This window comes from Eriocheir sinensis, chromosome 65 (genome assembly GCF_024679095.1).
Source record: "Eriocheir sinensis breed Jianghai 21 chromosome 65, ASM2467909v1, whole genome shotgun sequence".
Taxonomy (NCBI): Eukaryota; Metazoa; Arthropoda; class Malacostraca; order Decapoda; family Varunidae; genus Eriocheir; species Eriocheir sinensis.
In genome coordinates, this window is record NC_066573.1 from 10,400,560 (window position 1) to 10,417,442 (window position 16,883).

The 16,883-nt window shown below is 44.4% G+C and overlaps 2 protein-coding genes across 5 annotated transcripts; one reads left to right on the plus strand and one right to left on the minus strand.

The window, feature by feature from the left end:
* The first annotated feature begins 988 nt into the window (after nt 1-988).
* On the plus strand, nt 989-5,486 carry LOC126987635 (uncharacterized). Its single transcript, XM_050844771.1, has 3 exons — nt 989-1,233; nt 4,776-4,894; nt 5,097-5,486. Exons 1-3 carry the CDS (start codon nt 1,117-1,119, stop codon nt 5,314-5,316), a joined length of 456 nt encoding a protein of 151 aa, XP_050700728.1. The 5' UTR covers nt 989-1,116; the 3' UTR covers nt 5,317-5,486.
* On the minus strand, nt 5,483-12,445 carry LOC126987633 (probable endonuclease 4). Of its 4 annotated transcripts, none has more exons than XM_050844770.1 (10): nt 12,266-12,385; nt 10,553-10,719; nt 10,079-10,426; nt 9,669-9,774; nt 9,414-9,550; nt 8,660-8,813; nt 8,355-8,473; nt 7,247-7,355; nt 6,521-6,625; nt 5,483-6,136 (listed from the first exon to the last, which is right to left on the minus strand). In XM_050844770.1, exons 1-10 carry the CDS (start codon nt 12,321-12,323, stop codon nt 5,943-5,945), a joined length of 1,497 nt encoding a protein of 498 aa, XP_050700727.1. In that variant the 5' UTR covers nt 12,324-12,385; the 3' UTR covers nt 5,483-5,942. The 4 variants fall into 4 exon arrangements, with proteins under 4 accessions (XP_050700727.1, XP_050700726.1, XP_050700725.1 ...); XM_050844769.1 differs by having other exon boundaries at nt 10,079-10,300; nt 10,427-10,719; XM_050844768.1 differs by having other exon boundaries at nt 10,079-10,719; nt 12,296-12,445.
* Nucleotides 12,446-16,883: the final 4,438 nt, after the last annotated feature.

Genomic DNA, 16,883 nt, shown 5'->3' on the forward strand with positions numbered 1-16,883 from the left:
GTCCGGGGTGTTGATGTTTGCTTGACGTGCGGGGGAGGGGGAAGCGGGGAGGGGAAGGTGTCGGGAAGGGGGAAGAAAGGGGGTGAGGGGAAAGGGAAGGCAGAAGGTTTGGGAAAGTCTAATTACTTATTTTGACGCGCTGGGAAGAAGGAAACAAAGTGAGTGTAGGCGGCGGGAAGGGTGTTAATGGTGTTAGTGTGAAGGAGGGACAAGAGGGGGATTATGAAGTGGAGACGTATTGGAGAGTGAAAATAGCGTAGGAGTGAAGTGAAGGATTTGAGTGAGAGATTATAAAAAGGAAAATAAAACTGGGCGAGAGGCGATGTGGGGAAGGGTTGCATGAGGGGACAAGAGGTGGATTATGAAGGGTGTGAGGGCGAGGAGGGGAAATAGCGGCGGGATGAACGAAGGAAAGTATAAGAAGGAATGATTGAGTAGAAGGAGGAGAGAAAAAGACAAATCACACAGAGGGAGGAGATATGAAGATGGAAATATAGAAAGGAAGAAAATAGGAAGAAAAGGAGAAGAATGAAGAAAGAAATATATTAAAAAAAGAGAGGAAGAAGACAAAGGAATGAATGAATAAATAAACAAGAGAAAGCATGCAAGGAAGCGCGCACACACACACACACACGCACGCACACACAGGTAAGCAAATAAACGAAACACCTCAAACAAAAACTAATAAAATGCGGAGAGAGAGAGAGAGAGAGAGAGAGAGAGAGAGAGAGAGAGAGAGAGAGAGAGAGAGAGAGAGAGAAATAAAATAGAGATCACACCAACCCGTTAACTAATTTCATTCCGAGAACCAAAAGGGAAAAAAAAGAAAAAAAATGTTCGTGCAATGAGTGGTGCATGGCGAGACAAGGCAACTTCACGGGGAGGGGTAGGCATGCAGGAGGAGGAGGAGAGAAGGTAAGGGAGCGGGGGAGAGGCAGGGAGGTATAGCAAGAAGGCGGGAGGAAGAAAAGACAGTGCGAGACGAGATACATTTGAGTGCACACGAGTGACGAGGCGGTCAGATCGAGCGGGCTATAAGGTGTGGTGTCCCTGCCCTGTGGTGGTATTAGGGCAGCAGACGGGCATTCGAACACACACGCAGGACACTTTGCCGTGATGTTTGCGTTAATGACGCTGGCGGTGGCGGTGGCTCAGTGCTGTGCTGCTGGTGTACACGCGGGGGAAATGGATCATGCTATTCACGTCAGGAGTTCGGTCCACAACACATCGAAGGTAAGGGGCCATATTTTTAAACCTTTCAAGACCCAAGAACACAACTTTGACAACGCTTTCACGGGTAGTTTGGGCATTTCCAGGGGTAGTTCTTTGACCCTGCTGGTAGTGTGACAAAGCTTCTGTAACATGAACGTGGAAATAACATTAATCACAATGCTGTTAACCCGGTAGCAGCGACGGGCCAAATTTGTGCCATGATATAAACCCCAAAATATAGATGATACATAATCTGATCACAAATGCTTTGATATATATTATGAAATGGTTTGTGTGAGTGGTGATTTTTTCTCATTTTTCTCGCTTAGAGGGACCACTAAGAAACATGATCCCCGCTGCTACCGGGTTAACATCCTTTTCGGTCTTTGGAAATAGCTGATGTGAGAGGCGGAAGCGTCTGAAATAAGGGAGCATGGTCGCCTCACCGGGTCCCCTTCAGCGAATACAGTGTTGATCAATGTGTGGTGCGGACGTGAGGGATGAAACTGTCTCGATAGGGAGCGACTGTATTAACTTGCCAGTGTATTATTTTTTTCACGAATCACACACACACACACACACACACGTTCAACTTTCACCCCCCCCCCAAAAAAAAAGGCCTATGGAGAACGCAAATAAAAAAAAGTATGGAAGATACCGCCGTATAGTATGAAACCAAAAGGTAAACGGCAGCTCCGAGAACACACACACACACACACACACATACACACACACAAAGGAAAGTCTCGGGGGATTCAACGCCGCCTGCTTTCCCTTGCCACGACAAGAACGGACAACAGCTGCGTAGTGCCTTGTATACTCTGGCTCGCGGAGGTGGGGTGTGCCGCGGCCCTCACTCATGTATCTTTGAGGTGTTTTGTTAAAAGTTTACACCAGATGGTCTTACAAAATCTGAAATGCCCTTTACATATTAAATAGTAGTACGGCTTCAACTCTTCCTTTATAGACTAACTCTTGTGACTACATTTGTTTCTTCGACAGTTCACAACGGGTCTATAAAACACAATCTGGATCTCCTCTTGCGGCCCATGCTTGCTCAGCTTATGCCTAAATCTGGTACCGGACCTCTGTAATTAACAAAAACTTGAATGTTGATTGATTGATAGTTTATTGCTGCAAGTAAAACAACAAAGGAGAAGGGAGGAGAACATTTTCAGCCGTTTTCCATATTCGACAAATTTCTGTGCGAAGGAACTTTTAATCTAAGTGTCATTCCATCACTTGCATGATATCGAAAAACGGTTTCCTTAGCTCTGATCTCCCTACAAAATCTGTCGTCAGTTACTTTACATTCACGTCATTCCGCTCATTGTTGTGAACCTGAGAATGCAAAGCGATGCAGACGCTTGTGGCATTGTTGATCTCCGCTGGCACCTTGAGGCGACGTAAAGCAGAAAGAAAGGATTGCTTATCGTAGGTCTTGTCTGGTCACCATCCTTGCAATGGGTTAATGGTGATTTTGGTATCTTTCAGCATTTTTACATAAAAAAATATATTTAATTTACTAATGACAAAACAAAGATAACAAATCCAACTTATAAGGGAGGTGAGAGCCGCTGAACATTACACTATTGGTAGAACAAATAAGTGAAATAGATAGTAAAAAATATACCACGGAGAAGATGGACACAATAGTAGGGCGACCATTAGCCACGCTTTAGAGCTGCCCGATTACCGGCTGAGTCAGAGGGACTTTTTTTGTTTTCTCCGCACGAGGACAAATGGTGCGTGCGCGGCCAATGACCAGGAGGCCCTCTTTTTTATTTTTTTCTTGGCGCAGGTAATTTTTATAGTGGCGCCATTTATCCTTGGCTCATGCTGCCCCCCGGAACTCATTCTTGATTCACTTGAACGGTTTCTTCTCGAGTCCGGATTGATGGGTGGTCTTCAGGACAGCATGTGGGTAGTAGTCTTATTAGGCCACTCGGCGGTGACTGAAAAATCCCAGGTGGTAGCGTGAGGATTCCACTCGACGTTGTCCATGGCGTGATGAATGCGGGCCCAGCCCACTAACCCACTCCACCACCGTTTACATGATGGCTCTCCCGTGCCATTAAGGTCGGAAACTAAACACAGGGGAGTATGACAAAAAAGATTATCCCACAAGCCTTAGTTTTGTGATGGGTTCATTCTCCCTCCCCCTCACACACCGCGTTTAGGCACACGCAGTTGGATGAGGTTCCCGCTGCACCGCTGCACTTCGTCGCGATAACAAGCACTCTAACAGCCATACCAGTGGGCAGCACTGTGGCTCGAGGTGAAAGATTTTTTTTTTTTTCCGGTGCTGCGCTGCGGGACGCCGATCCACTGACCACTGACTCGATCGCCGTTCCGTTTTTATTTTTCTTATGATGACGGCAATAGTGTGTGTGTCTGTGTGTGTGTGTGTGTGTGTATGTGTGTGTGTGTGTGTTTTTTAAGGAGAAATGCGCGTGCATGCACACTCGCACATCGCACTTGACCTTACCGCCATCTGGAAGAATCCGCCCCTTCACCACCCCACTGCACTCCATCCCACCCAACTCCTCCCATCGCCCCTACCTTTCCCAGAGACAAGTCTGACCCCCGTTTTCCATCCCCCTCTTCTTTTTATACTTGTTCTCGTTAGCGAAATTTATTTAAATGTATTTATAAAATGTAAGTTTTCAGCCTGACGGCTGCCGTGTACTTGAATAAACCGTATATTATTATTATTATTATTATTATTATTATGATCAATGATGGAATTGCCGGGATACGTGTGTGTGCGCGAGTGATTTATCCACGGCCTGATCACGAGCTGGACTCGTCATCGCCAGAAGTACCCTACCGATTAGAGCAAGGCTCATTAGTCGATCTCTGGTACTGCCGGGACCTTCACGCACCACACACTCCGCCCCCCTTGCTCAAGGGGGAACAGTAACCGCTCCTTGTTAGTGGAAAAATCCCAGGCTCGAACCTCTGCCTTCCAGCGCAGAGCTTCACCACTAAGCTACCGGTGTGTGTGTGTTAAAGTGGCAGCTACTATGACAACAGCCTTGAGACCTCTCCAACACACACACACACACACACACACACACACGCAGGGGCCCCACAAGCCAGTGAATACTGATTTTAAATAATGTCTCATTTCCCCGGTGTTAATTTTTGTGAAAACAATTTCTACATCAAATAGCAATAAAATCAACTACAAAGACAAACTAAATCAGTCATCAAACATGCTCTAACAATCATAGCTTTCTCTTAAAAAAAAAATCAATATAAATTACTACTTCCTGTACAGTGACAGTGCTGAAGCCATCTTTAAGACATTCATCTTGCATAACCAGTACTCAGCCTATTAGGGCTGCCACACCATACTAAACAACAGAGCCTTCACAATTCTTTATCTGGCTTTGTGTTTTCTGAATGCAGTTAGGTCTAAACACGTAACACCACATTCTTGCTTCTTTCATCGGCAAAATATAATAATGTATCATTGTTCATACTTAATATATTTGAGAAGCTTGACCAACTTGTAATTTCCTCTTAATCAGTCTGGCTTCCTGTCTGATGCCTTGCAGATTGCAAATGACGGGATACTTCGGGTGCCCTCCCAGGAGTGTGGTTACATCCTGTGCAACGCGTCTGCAGTCTTCGACAACCTCACCAACGACATACACTACTGGGACTACTATGTGGAGTGAGTACAAGGCAGCCAAGGCCGCCATCTTCTCATCACATGTAACCTCCGACGGAGAAGCACCATATATCATAAGCTATTGGTCAACACAATATGGCAATCATCTTTCTTGCTGAAACAAGCTGGTGAAGGCTGCACAAAAGACCATGAGCGTAAAAAGCATAGGAAGCGCACTACATTTCTCATTTCCTTCCTCCTGCAGGTGGGAGATGCCCAAAGAAGCTAAGGCAGATGAAGCAATATTCCAGATGGGCAGAGACTACCAGCTCCCTCATTCCTACCTTGTGTTCCGGCACTTCAGGTCCAACTTGACGGGGATGTACAAGTGCCGCCTCCTCTTCCGACAAGCTCAAGTTGGCTCACACATCGTCCATCTTTCTCTGGATGAATCCACCCACTCCTCCCGCATCTGCCCCCACTAGCCCACACCTTCACCTCCTTCGAGGAGGGAAGAAACAATGGGCTGGAAAAATGGTGAATGTCACTGCCAACTCAAAGCATTCTACTGTGATGAACCGATCCTTTTTGTGTTGCGAGTGAAGATTTATTTATTTAGTAAAAATAAAGTACAAAAAGATGACAAAAACATGAATTCTTCAATTTTTATTTTAGCTTTGGCATGAGTAACCTGATACATCTCCAGGTACCTTTTAAAATTACTAATCGCTGCCAGTGAGTGTTCCCTTACTTTAAGCTTGGCAGCCACATATATGGCACTTATGCCACTGTAACTGGTTTGACAAATTTCAAGGCCTATCTATTTCTGTCTTTAAATTACACAGATTTCTCCAATATGAAACACAGAACTCCATACATCTCACTTATCTAACATGAACTACACACATCCCTGTGAGTATTGCAGCACTACTAAGATTCCTTCATCCATCCAATTTTATTGTCAACAGAAACAGTTAATTGATTTCACTGCCAATAACCTGCCTCACAACAACACAAACTACTGTCCTTCTGTTACCTACAAGTCAGCCTTACTTGCCTCAGGTCATGCCTTTCCTCCATCAGCTTCAGGAGACAATGTTGATGCAAACGACTATTTCTCAATTAAAATCAATGACGTCAGCGCCTTGACCTCGTTGGCATAACCTGCATTGCTGGTCCAGGGGGTCTCCAGGATGAGGGGCAGGTCGTTGAAGTGCTCGCAGTTCATCACCCGGAAGAAGCCCTCCACACCAATGCTTCCCTTGCCAATGTTCTCGTGGCGGTCCAGGTGGTCGCCAACTTCGCCTGGCAAAGTTGTAATGGAGGGAGAGCTAGACATCAGGGAGAAATTGAAGAGGCTTGCTTGTTAGTCAAGCACTATTAAGTGTGTGGGCCAAGTGTTTTGATAAACTGTTGTGTCACAATGATGGACAGTCCTGCCAGTGTGGGCCCCAAGGCAGCAATTTAATCATGACCTCATTCACCATGCTCAAGTTACAATTAATGTCTCTTATGAGTGTGAGGATGCTGAGCAATTTACCAGTACAGCTCCTTAGCATGGATGGCCCTTAGATCAGCCCAGGTTGCAATATGCTGAATTTTGGGGATAACAAATCAAGTGGGGTCGGTATTAGTTCACTAGTTCACTGAAATACTTGGAGAACAAGAAATGAAAGCAGACATGCACACCTTTGGAGTCATTGATATGAAGTCCTCGAAGAAACTGCCATCCAATGATCTTCTCAAAATCTTCCAGCAACTCTTCAAACCCTTCCTCCGTGGAGAGATCATACCCTGCAGGCATACAACACTTTGAAGGAAACAAGTAACGCAACACATATTTCAGACTTAATATATACAGTACATAAAAAATATTCACAGCACAAATCATTTCACAGAATTACAGACAACTAATTATGAGAATTCTTCCATTATATTTCATCAATGACGGTTTTCAACAAGCAAGGTGGAAAATAAAAAAACTTTGGCAAGTGCTCTGAGGAAAACCAACCCAACCAGGAGATGCCTGCTCCCCAACATTACCCTCCAGCAACACAAGATGAACATCAGACAACTTTTAATATGCAACAAAACACAGACACATGTATTGATCCCTGCCTCATTGAAAATACTGCAACCTTCCATATAATTAATGTTTGATCATTTAGTCAGGTCAGGGCCTATTCAAGCACTGTTTAAAAATCATAACTTGCTTTCACAACACAAGCCCCATTCTAGTGTCCAGCTGATGGTCATGTGATGGTCTACACTGGCTGGTTTTCCGTAATCAAACTTACTTGGACCCCATTCCTTGCTGCCTCCAATGCCCAATGTAATAAAAGTATTCTGGGAAACATCATAATCTCTGACTGTCCGATTTCAAGCCAGGCCCTGCTCTCCTCCACCCCAACCCACCTGCAGCGTGTGAGTGGCAGGTGTCCAGGCAGACGCCCACGCGAGACTTATCCTTCACGTGCTCAATGATCAGCCTCAGCTCATGAAGGTCGCCCCCAATGGTGAAGCCCTGGCAGTGACAAAGACAAACATAACATTACAAGGCTCTTCCTATCTATCTATATATCTGAAACCGTGTTCCCTCAAGGGGTAGCCAAGGCAGAGGCATTTCTAACTTTCCTTTTTCTGGCACACCCTCTCAGTACACTTAATCCCTCACCTGTCAACTCTCTCCCTAATACTCATGAATCTTATTGATCCATCTCATTCCTCTGACACCCTCTCCCTTGATCCTGGCTTCATATATTCTCTTCACAAAGTCATCTTCATTCATTCTCATGTCTAAACACATCGGAACTTCAGGCTTCATGTATTCAACCACTCCACAATCACCTCCCTTTGTTGTCACACCCATACCAAGCTTCTCATCCATTCTTTTACAACTTTCTCTACAGCCATACCAAGCTTCTCATCCATTCTTTCATTACTTTCTCCCTCTCATATATAGCTCCTTTAAACTGCATGTATCTGTGAGTACCATGCTACATTACATAACTGTATCTCTAATGCATATGACAGAGTGGAGAGGATAGTACTGTTTCTTCTGTCCTTCACTACCCCCATGTACACACCTCTTCCTTTCATAAATCTACAATGCACTATTATCTGTCTGGGCTTAACCACTTATACAGAACTGTCCTTAAGTACTTAAACTCCATCACTTCCTACATCCTCTCTTCCCCCAACTAGATCTTACACTCTCTCACTCACTGTTTTCTCAGCCTTAAATCTGTGTGGCTTTGCTAACTCAATATTCTGCTCTCGCACTCTCTTAAGTACCATAACCTTACTCTTGCCAACATTCAGCTTTCTCCTCTTACACTTCCCTATCAAATTCATACATAATTCTCTGCAGCATCCTCTCATTTCCTGCCAACAACACTTTATCAGTTGAAAAGCCATGCAACCAAAGATGGCACCGTACATAAACACAAAAGAAAAAATAAATAACTAAGTACAAAATAAAATGAATAAAAAGACAAGAGTACTGCAATAAAACATCACTCACTTGGCAGCTCATGTTCTCCAGCACACAAATCACACCCTTGGTCTGACTGTGGGCCAGGTTGATGCTCTCGGCAATCAGCTTGCAGCACTCCTCGCGGCTGATCTTGCCTGTGGTGGAACCTGGACGGGATGGAAGAAAAGTTTGTTGAGCAGTACGTCCATCACACTCACAAAAAAAAGAACCATAGAATCTGTCACAACCGGATATAAAAAAAAAAAAGCAAAGTAAAAAGGATGTGAAAAAGGAGGTGTGTTGTGGATGCAAGTGGGTGGGTTTGAACTTTTAATTTTGAGGTGGAGCGATACCTGGGTGGAAGTTGTAGTGCGGGATGCCAAGACGCTGGCAACGCTGCAGCTCGTCCACCAGCATGGCACGACTCTTCTCCAGCGTCTCGGGTACGGGGGAGCCCAGGTTCATCAGGTAGGACCCATGAGGCAGGATCAGGTGTGGAGGAAAGTCCTGTGGGAATCAGCAAAGTTATCTAAGAGGTACATGTATGGTGAGACAGTGGCTACAGGCAGATTTACAGAAGAGCGGAGGAAGAATTACTTGGAAGAGCAGGAGTAGAGACAGGATACAGTACTGGAGTAAGGCGAGGTCTGTCTTTGAGTTCAGTTGTTAGGGCATCTGAGAAAGGAGTTGGTGTGTGGAAGAGGAAAGAAAGGGATACATAGTGGACAAATCAGATAAAAGAGGCAGTTGAAGACAAAAGGAAGACCTAAAAGAAAAGAGTACAAAGAAATGTGCTAGAGACAGTAAAAGATGAGGAAGAGAGATGAGTTATGGACAGTGTATGAGGGCAGGACTGAGGAATGTGTCGGGGGAGAGCACCAGTGAAATGGATAAATGAGTGGATGAGTATTGGAGAGAGTTGGTAGGCAAGGGACTGAATGTGCTGAGAGTGCCACAACAGGGAAAAATTGAGACACTTCTGCCAAAACGAACTCCTTGAAGGAAGTTCCCGGGCAGGAGCAGGGAGTTGTGGATATAGATAGATGGATAAGGGAAAGGGAGATGCTGAAGAAGTTTGAAGGATGCAGGAGGCACAATGCACCTCACCTTTCCAATCTCCTTCCACTTCTCAACTGTCTCCTCGTCCAGGGGCTTAGCGTTCCACTGCCGTTGGTTGCGGAGGAAAATGGCAAAAGACTTTGAACTGCACTCCTCAGCATTTTCAAAAGCATTCCATATTCCACCTGATAATTGATAGGGTTAAGTGTTAGAAATCATATCATATATATAAAACTTTTCTTGTAGCAAAGATCCCAACACAAAACTCCCAAGGTTCACGAAAAGACAGAAGTGTGAACCCACCAGCAGCTGAGACGTGGGAGCCCATGTACTTGCGTCCAGTGGAGGGCACAGGAGGCGGCCCGTCCCCAAGGCTCTCATACTTGATGGGGCGAGGAACAGGTGTATCCTGGGACCATAAGTTCACATGTTAGTAAAGAGGATATTTGAAATGGTGAAAAAATAATCATACAGAAACAAATCTTCACTTTCAAACTGTAGATATCTATAATAATGATGTAAAGACAATCGCAAAAATGGAAAGGGAAATTCTTTGAGTGATTTTGAATCCTAACACTACTTAACCTTTGTCCTCAATGCAACCTTATATTTACCTCCTGAATTTTAAGAACTGCATTAGAAACTTTTAATACTGATACCCACCTATGTCCTGATACTAATCTTAACTGCTGAAGACGGAAATCAGTGCCTACCTCTCCTTTCTTATTTTTCTTCCTGGGACTCGCAACTTTTTTCTTCACTTGCTTGACTTCTATTTCTTCATCTTCACTTGGTTCTGTAGAGCTCTCCTTCATTGACTTTTTTCCTCTTGCTGCCCTCTGGCTACCCTTAGGCTTGGCAGGTGCCCTCTTTGTCCTCTTCCTCTTAGGCTCTTCATCTTGCGCTTCATCACTGTCAGTCGTCTCTTCTTTCACCTTTCCTCGTTTGGTTGGCTTCTTCCCTTTGCCCTTAGTTTTCACACTAATTTCTTCATCTTCTTGGTCGTCACTTTGACTGGATGGTGTTTTTTCTGGTTCTTGTTCTGTAATCTCTGCTTTCACCTTTCCTCTTTTGGTTGGCTTCTTCCCTTTGCCCTTAGTTTTCACACTAATTTCTTCATCTTCTTGGTCGTCACTTTGACTGGATGGTGTTTTTTCTGGTTCTTGTTCTGCAATCTCTTCTTTCACCTTTCCTCGTTTGGTTGGCTTCTTCCCTTTGCCCTTAGTTTTCACACTAATTTCTTCATCTTCTTGGTCGTCACTTTGACTGGATGGTGTATTTTCTGGTTCTTGCTCTGTAATCTCTGCTTTGATTTCATCCTTTGACTTGCCCTTCTTACTTGCACTGGTTCTTCCTGCAGTAAATAAAAGGTAGGGGTTGTAAAACAATGTATTATTTCAGGAAAAAAAATACCAATACTAACCTGAATTGATTTTCAAGTGTAGATAACTAGGAAGCAGAGTTAAAACTCAACAGAAATGTACCTAATAAAGACAAAAAACAAATTCTATTGGCTGTTATAAAACACACCTAAATTTCCTGACATTACCTGAGAATCACCTCAGGAAGACTTAAATTTTCTGGCATGATGTCAATAGGCCTATGCCCTTTACTTTCCATCTAAAGCATCATTATTATCATCCATTATTATTAGTCCACTGCAGAACAAAGACCTTTCCCAAAGTTCTCCACTTCTGTCTAACTCATGCTAGTGAATTCCACACTGTTTTGGCAAATGCTCATGCTTCCTCTCTCCACCTGGTTCTTTGTCACACACATCACACCAACCATCCCTGTGTCCCGTGCTGAAGATGGGCTGACCATGAAGGTAGAAAGGGTGGAGGTGGCATGGCGCGCTAATCCAAGGGAGCGAGGTGAAGCCGCTGAACCGTCATTTCACTTCGCATCAATATGGTGGATACCTGGGTGAGAGCTTATGCCTACCACCTTAGCCACTACCTTAAAACCACATATTATCTAGTATGACAGTTTTTGATGACCATACACTCATTGATGCAGTAGATCTATTTCATAATTACTAACACTTTTAAACATAGGTGGAAACAGAAACCAACTTTGAGAGTTTGCAAGGTTATTACACCACCAATCCCTGTTTTTTTTAATTACATGTTTATCTGCCACTAATTTATCTATAGTACTTTAAAGAGCATTTAGAGCAGTGTTTCTTTTGGTAAGCTTTTCCCGCATAGGAATACCTCACCTGTATAAAGATCTCACAAACAGCTTTATCAATACTAATGGTCTTAAAAGAAGGCAAGAGATACATGTTTATCTGCCACTAATTTATCCATAGTACTTTAAAGAGCATTTAGAGCAGTGTTTCTTTTGGTAAACTTTTCCCGCATAGGAATACCTCACCTGTATAAAGATCTCACAAACAGCTTTATCAATACTAATGGTCTTAAAAGAAGGCAAGAGATACTGTTTCATATACACATGGAAGATACTAGAAAAATTTGTACCCTGCCCATCCCCACATGGAGAGGAGGCCATCAAGAGAGAGTTGCAGAAAAACTCTCTCTTGGGTGAGACAACGGGATAAAAACTGATGAGGCCGAACATTTCATCAACTTTGGTCCCTGGCTTTTCAACTGCCTGCCAAGAGAAATCAGGGACATGACAAAATGCACTATAGATACATTCAAAAGGAGGCTCCATACCTTCCTAAAAACATACCGGACGAGCTTCCTATTCCACCCAACCCATGCCACGGGGTGCACCATCAAACTGTATAATTGACCTACTACAGTGAAAAAATACAAGTAAAATGTGGAGGCGGTGGACTTTCAAGCTGGCCGTAGAACTTCCAACAAGTAAGACAAGTTAAATAGATCGTCCACACCGCGCCGCTCTCCGCCACCCCTCCGCCTTCCTCTCACCCCCAGGTACGGACAAGAGGCGTGTGTCACCTCTCTTCCTGGACCTTGCCGGCGCCATGGTGGGTGTGCTGGGTCCCCGCTAGTGCCTCGTCAGCCCGTGTCCCTCCAGTGGTCAGCGTGGCACACAGTATCCGGGTCGTCCACAGCCTCGCAGTGCCCGCCGCCGCCGCCGCACCGCTGTACCACCATTGCCAGATTATCGTACTCAGAGCCACGTATTTACCTGTTTCTGGCCCATAACTGTTGCCAAGAAGCACCAATAATTAACCATTTAAACGACAGACATGTATGAATGCAGTTATTTGGGTGATGAAAGCAGTGTTTGGGTCGGAAATCGGCAAACATAAGAGGCAGAGTACGACAATCTAGCAATGTTGCGCGGCTGTAGTAAGAATCAGCTCGCAGCCGTAAAATAGCTCGCAGGGAGAGGTTCAACTAGATTACTTATTCTATATTTCACTCACCGCTATCGTTTACTTGTCCTTTTCCGGCTCCAATACACGGCACAAACATCAGAGAAATACTTTTAATTAAGAGAAGGCTTAATAACAAGCGCATAGGGCAGATTTTATAAGGAATTATCCCACGTTGATGGTTACTCAGTTCCTGCCTATCTGGTCCATTGATTTGGTGAGTTGTTATCATATCGGGAATATCAACCATTATGAAGAGCACAGGTGGACAAAGGAGAACATAATAAGAGAATTAATAAATTTTCCTGTATCAGAGTGACTTATTTCCGCGGGGAGGTATTTCTCGTAACACCGCCACAGTAAACATGGCGCTGTTGACGAGGCGGATTTATATTAAATAATTAAATCCTTTTATTGACCTTATTTCATACTTTGTTTGTTTATTCAATACCACTTCTTAGGAAACACAAGGCAACTTACAGCGGACTTTTGCCGTAGATGAGATTGTCGAATGTCAATGCCTTAATTGGTCATCCCTGACTGCTCCTTCCTTCAACTTAATATCAACTAGAGTAGAAATGCAACGTTTTGGAGTCTTCTGATTAATGTAAAATCACTTAGGTTTAAGGACAGACCACCAAGTCTGGACCATGGGGTCTGTGTGGTCTGATTTTCTATGTAAATCTATGTAAATCCTCGATCCTTCTCCCTAAGCTGCCATTGCCGCGGGATGTATTCAGTCTAACAAAGGCAGTTACACAAAATGAATCCCATATATGTAGTACCGCCATGCAACGAAAAACTTGATTTTATTGATAACTTGTGGGATAGAAATAGTTGGGGGGAGGGGGCGGGTATTTCGTTGGGAATATAACCCAAGGGAGGAAGGCGGTGCATACCGAGCACCACCCAGACTGTAGAGAGATGCCCAGCAGTCTTTCACGTGGAGGCCTAACAATGGGGCCCGGCTGGGGTGACGGAAAGAGCCCAACCTTTCCACTCCCAAAGGCAGCGGTTAGGACTCGAACCCATACGCTCCAGCATCTCGCCGGCACATGAGGCGGAGACGCTAACCACTGGGCCACGGAAACCCCCAATGAAATGCCAGAATTTTCTCTTTATTACGCTCCAACACAACCATAGCGTGTAACGAAACACACGAGAAATTAATGCAGACAAGGTAATAAGATTTGCCGGCGCCGAGGATCGAACCGCGACCAGCGAGACGGGAGACCCACTCCTTTGCCAGTCAGCCAAAGAGATACCCCACTGGCTGCCTGGGTTAAGGAAGGCTCGCCCATCAGGCAAATCGCTGCACTACACCAAGAAATAGTTTACCAAGTTTACCGATAAACGAAAGGGTGCTACTTTGGCGTGCGGCCTACCGCAGTATTTGTAGTCTACTATCCCAGTATCTGTAGTTTAGCTGCATAATGACCTGTAATAATGTGTCCCGAGCCTTCATATAATGTATATGTATTGTTACCTGGGTGCTCCTGAGCTGAGTAATGACCTGACCACAGTCACTGTAGTCTAAGCTATGCAACAACCTGAAGACCTCATCTGATGTTGTACTATTGTTACCTGAGTGAGTTGAGTATTTACCGGACCACAGTCACCATGGTCTAAGGCTATGTAATGACCCGACCTGTCTCCAGAGACCTCAGCTTATGTCGTCTTGTCACCTGAAGCTGACAACATCAGTATAATTCATTCTGCTCCCTGCAATGCTGTGAAAAGATTTCTACAAACATGTCATTTTGACAGTGGGTCAGCAGTTGCATTTTTATGAGAAAATAATCTGGACACACCACAAGAAGCAGACCTTGTCAGTGATGTGGTGGTGCCATGCAAGAAAAACTAAAGCGTGGTAGGTGGGGAATTCTGGCCTGTACTTCGCTGTTCTCAAAATCATTATTCAGCAATAATTAACTTGTTTTTCCATCATCCTGCAGCATAAGGTTCCTGTAGCTGAGGTAGATTGCACACTGAATTGTAAATATGGTGGTTGGCCGCACGTTAAAGTGTAAATGGCCGAGCAGACCAGACGCTGTAGCAGCACCCTGTAAAGTACTGTCAGTTCTATTTAGATTAATATTTATACCTTCACAATGCTACTCTATAGTTTAGCTCAGATTGCATGGAGTAAATCTTAATTCTAGCTTATTCCTACAACATGTAGCCTAATGCTCCTGAATTCCACTTTCCCAAACATCCAAACGATATATGCAGATCACGAAACACATGAGAAACTGATCCAGATTCACAAAAGGGAAAAAACATTTCTGACGCCGGGGATTAAACAAGCCAGAGGGGAGCCGCTCCTCTACCACTCGGCTAATGAGGTGCCTGCCCCCCGCCTGCTAGCCAAGTAAACTTTTTGGGGCCTTTTGCTTTGGGAGGGTCACTACATTAAACATGGATTCTATTCTGCTTCGTTTCAAAAGAGGTCATTAATTATATGACTCTCTGGGCTACTGCCTTGCTCCTGGAATTTTAATACACTTCTCAGCCTAGGAAAGCAAAGAAAAAGGCACTACATATTCAGTGTAGCAATATGTGGAATGAAAAAAGTAAAGTTGTAAAGTGGCTTATCACCAGTTATAGTAGGTGTCCCATAAACCCCAGAAATAGAATCGTGAGAGAATAAACCACAGGAGAATAAGAAGAGTGGTATATGAAGGGATGGTGTGCATGAGTGTAGCCAATGGAGACTTCTGCTAGGCCTTCCAAGAGAGCTCCAAGGTGCATTCCTTAGCCTAGATGGAGAGGCAGGTAGTTATTAGGTTTCAGTCAGTGTCAATCACTGGGAGTATAGCTATTTCACTGGAGTAAACAAACAAAACCTGGATCTAGACATATATTTCAGCATATATACAAAGGAAAACAGTGTCATGAGTTATCATGAAGAAGAGGAAGAAGTAGATGGAGAAGTCTGCTTAGGGACCACCTCCTCCTCCTGCACATTCCAGGGCAGCACCTCCCTGCGTTCACTCAATAAAGTGACGGCACGCTCGTGGATGAACCGCGGCTCCTTCAGCTCCATGCCGCCCTCTCTGAGCGCCGACAGGAACAACTTCACCTAAAAGATTGCGTGAGACATCTTTGTGTGCCTAAACTTGCCGATCTAAAAGTCTCACATGAGAGACTGCAGCCCTTAACTTGCCTATCTGACAGCCACATGTGAAAGATTGAGAGAATTGTATCAATTCACCCTATAAGTCAATTAACCTGCTGGACCCCAGCGACGCACCTGATGTGTCACCTACTATCGAGTGTTGTGGCGCCCTAATGGAGTGGCCTAGGAGGCTGATTCTTAGAGTGGACATGTAGGCAGTATGTGGGAACAATATCCCAAGTGGGGAACTTGTTAGACCCACACCTCACCTGCACAGGTCATTGCCCTCAGTTATCATGTTTCTGTGAACACATACACATGTCCAGCAGTCGTTGGTCATCTCATCGCATCTTTGGCCAGACATGCCACCACAATGATGTGGCAATGGCCGGCGGCCCACCACTGACAGCCCAGGTACGCAAAGTTTGAAACACCAGACCTGGCAGGGGACTTTCAGATGCTGTTGAGGCATTTTCTGATGAATTTTACATAAACAGAAAGGTTTTTCATACTATTTTTCATGTTTTTAAGGCATTTCTGACCATTTTAAAAGATTTTTTTGGGGGGTGATTGCAGTCTAGCAATGTGCACTTATAGCCTGGGGTTCAGTGGATTTATCAATTGGGGCACACATCACGGGGGGAGGTCTTGTTCACCCTAAGACATACGTGGGGATCCTGCTGAGTAAGTCTCCATGCAGGTCTCCTTTCCATCATAAGATACTTTGTGGCAGGAACCATCAACTTGCTCAAGCCATGAGCTTTGTGGAGGATCCCTATGGCCTCCTCCACTTAGGATTCTCTCTTACAGAAATAATCTTGTGAACAGGATCAACTTCTGGGTAGTGTGCTACATGCCTGTACAGCCAGAATTTGTGTTCATGAACTATGCAGATATGTTTCAATTCAGTCTCAGAGTAATTAATTGCTGATTAGACAAAAAGTCACTCTAGCAATGGCCAATGATTCTACTTGGGATTTTAAAACCAAAGGTGTCACTTTACTCCCTTCAAGTTACTATTTAGTGTTAAGTGTTGGTTTTGGCCCAGCAGACCTTAAGTACCAAGGGTTTTGCCTACTCGTGCAGT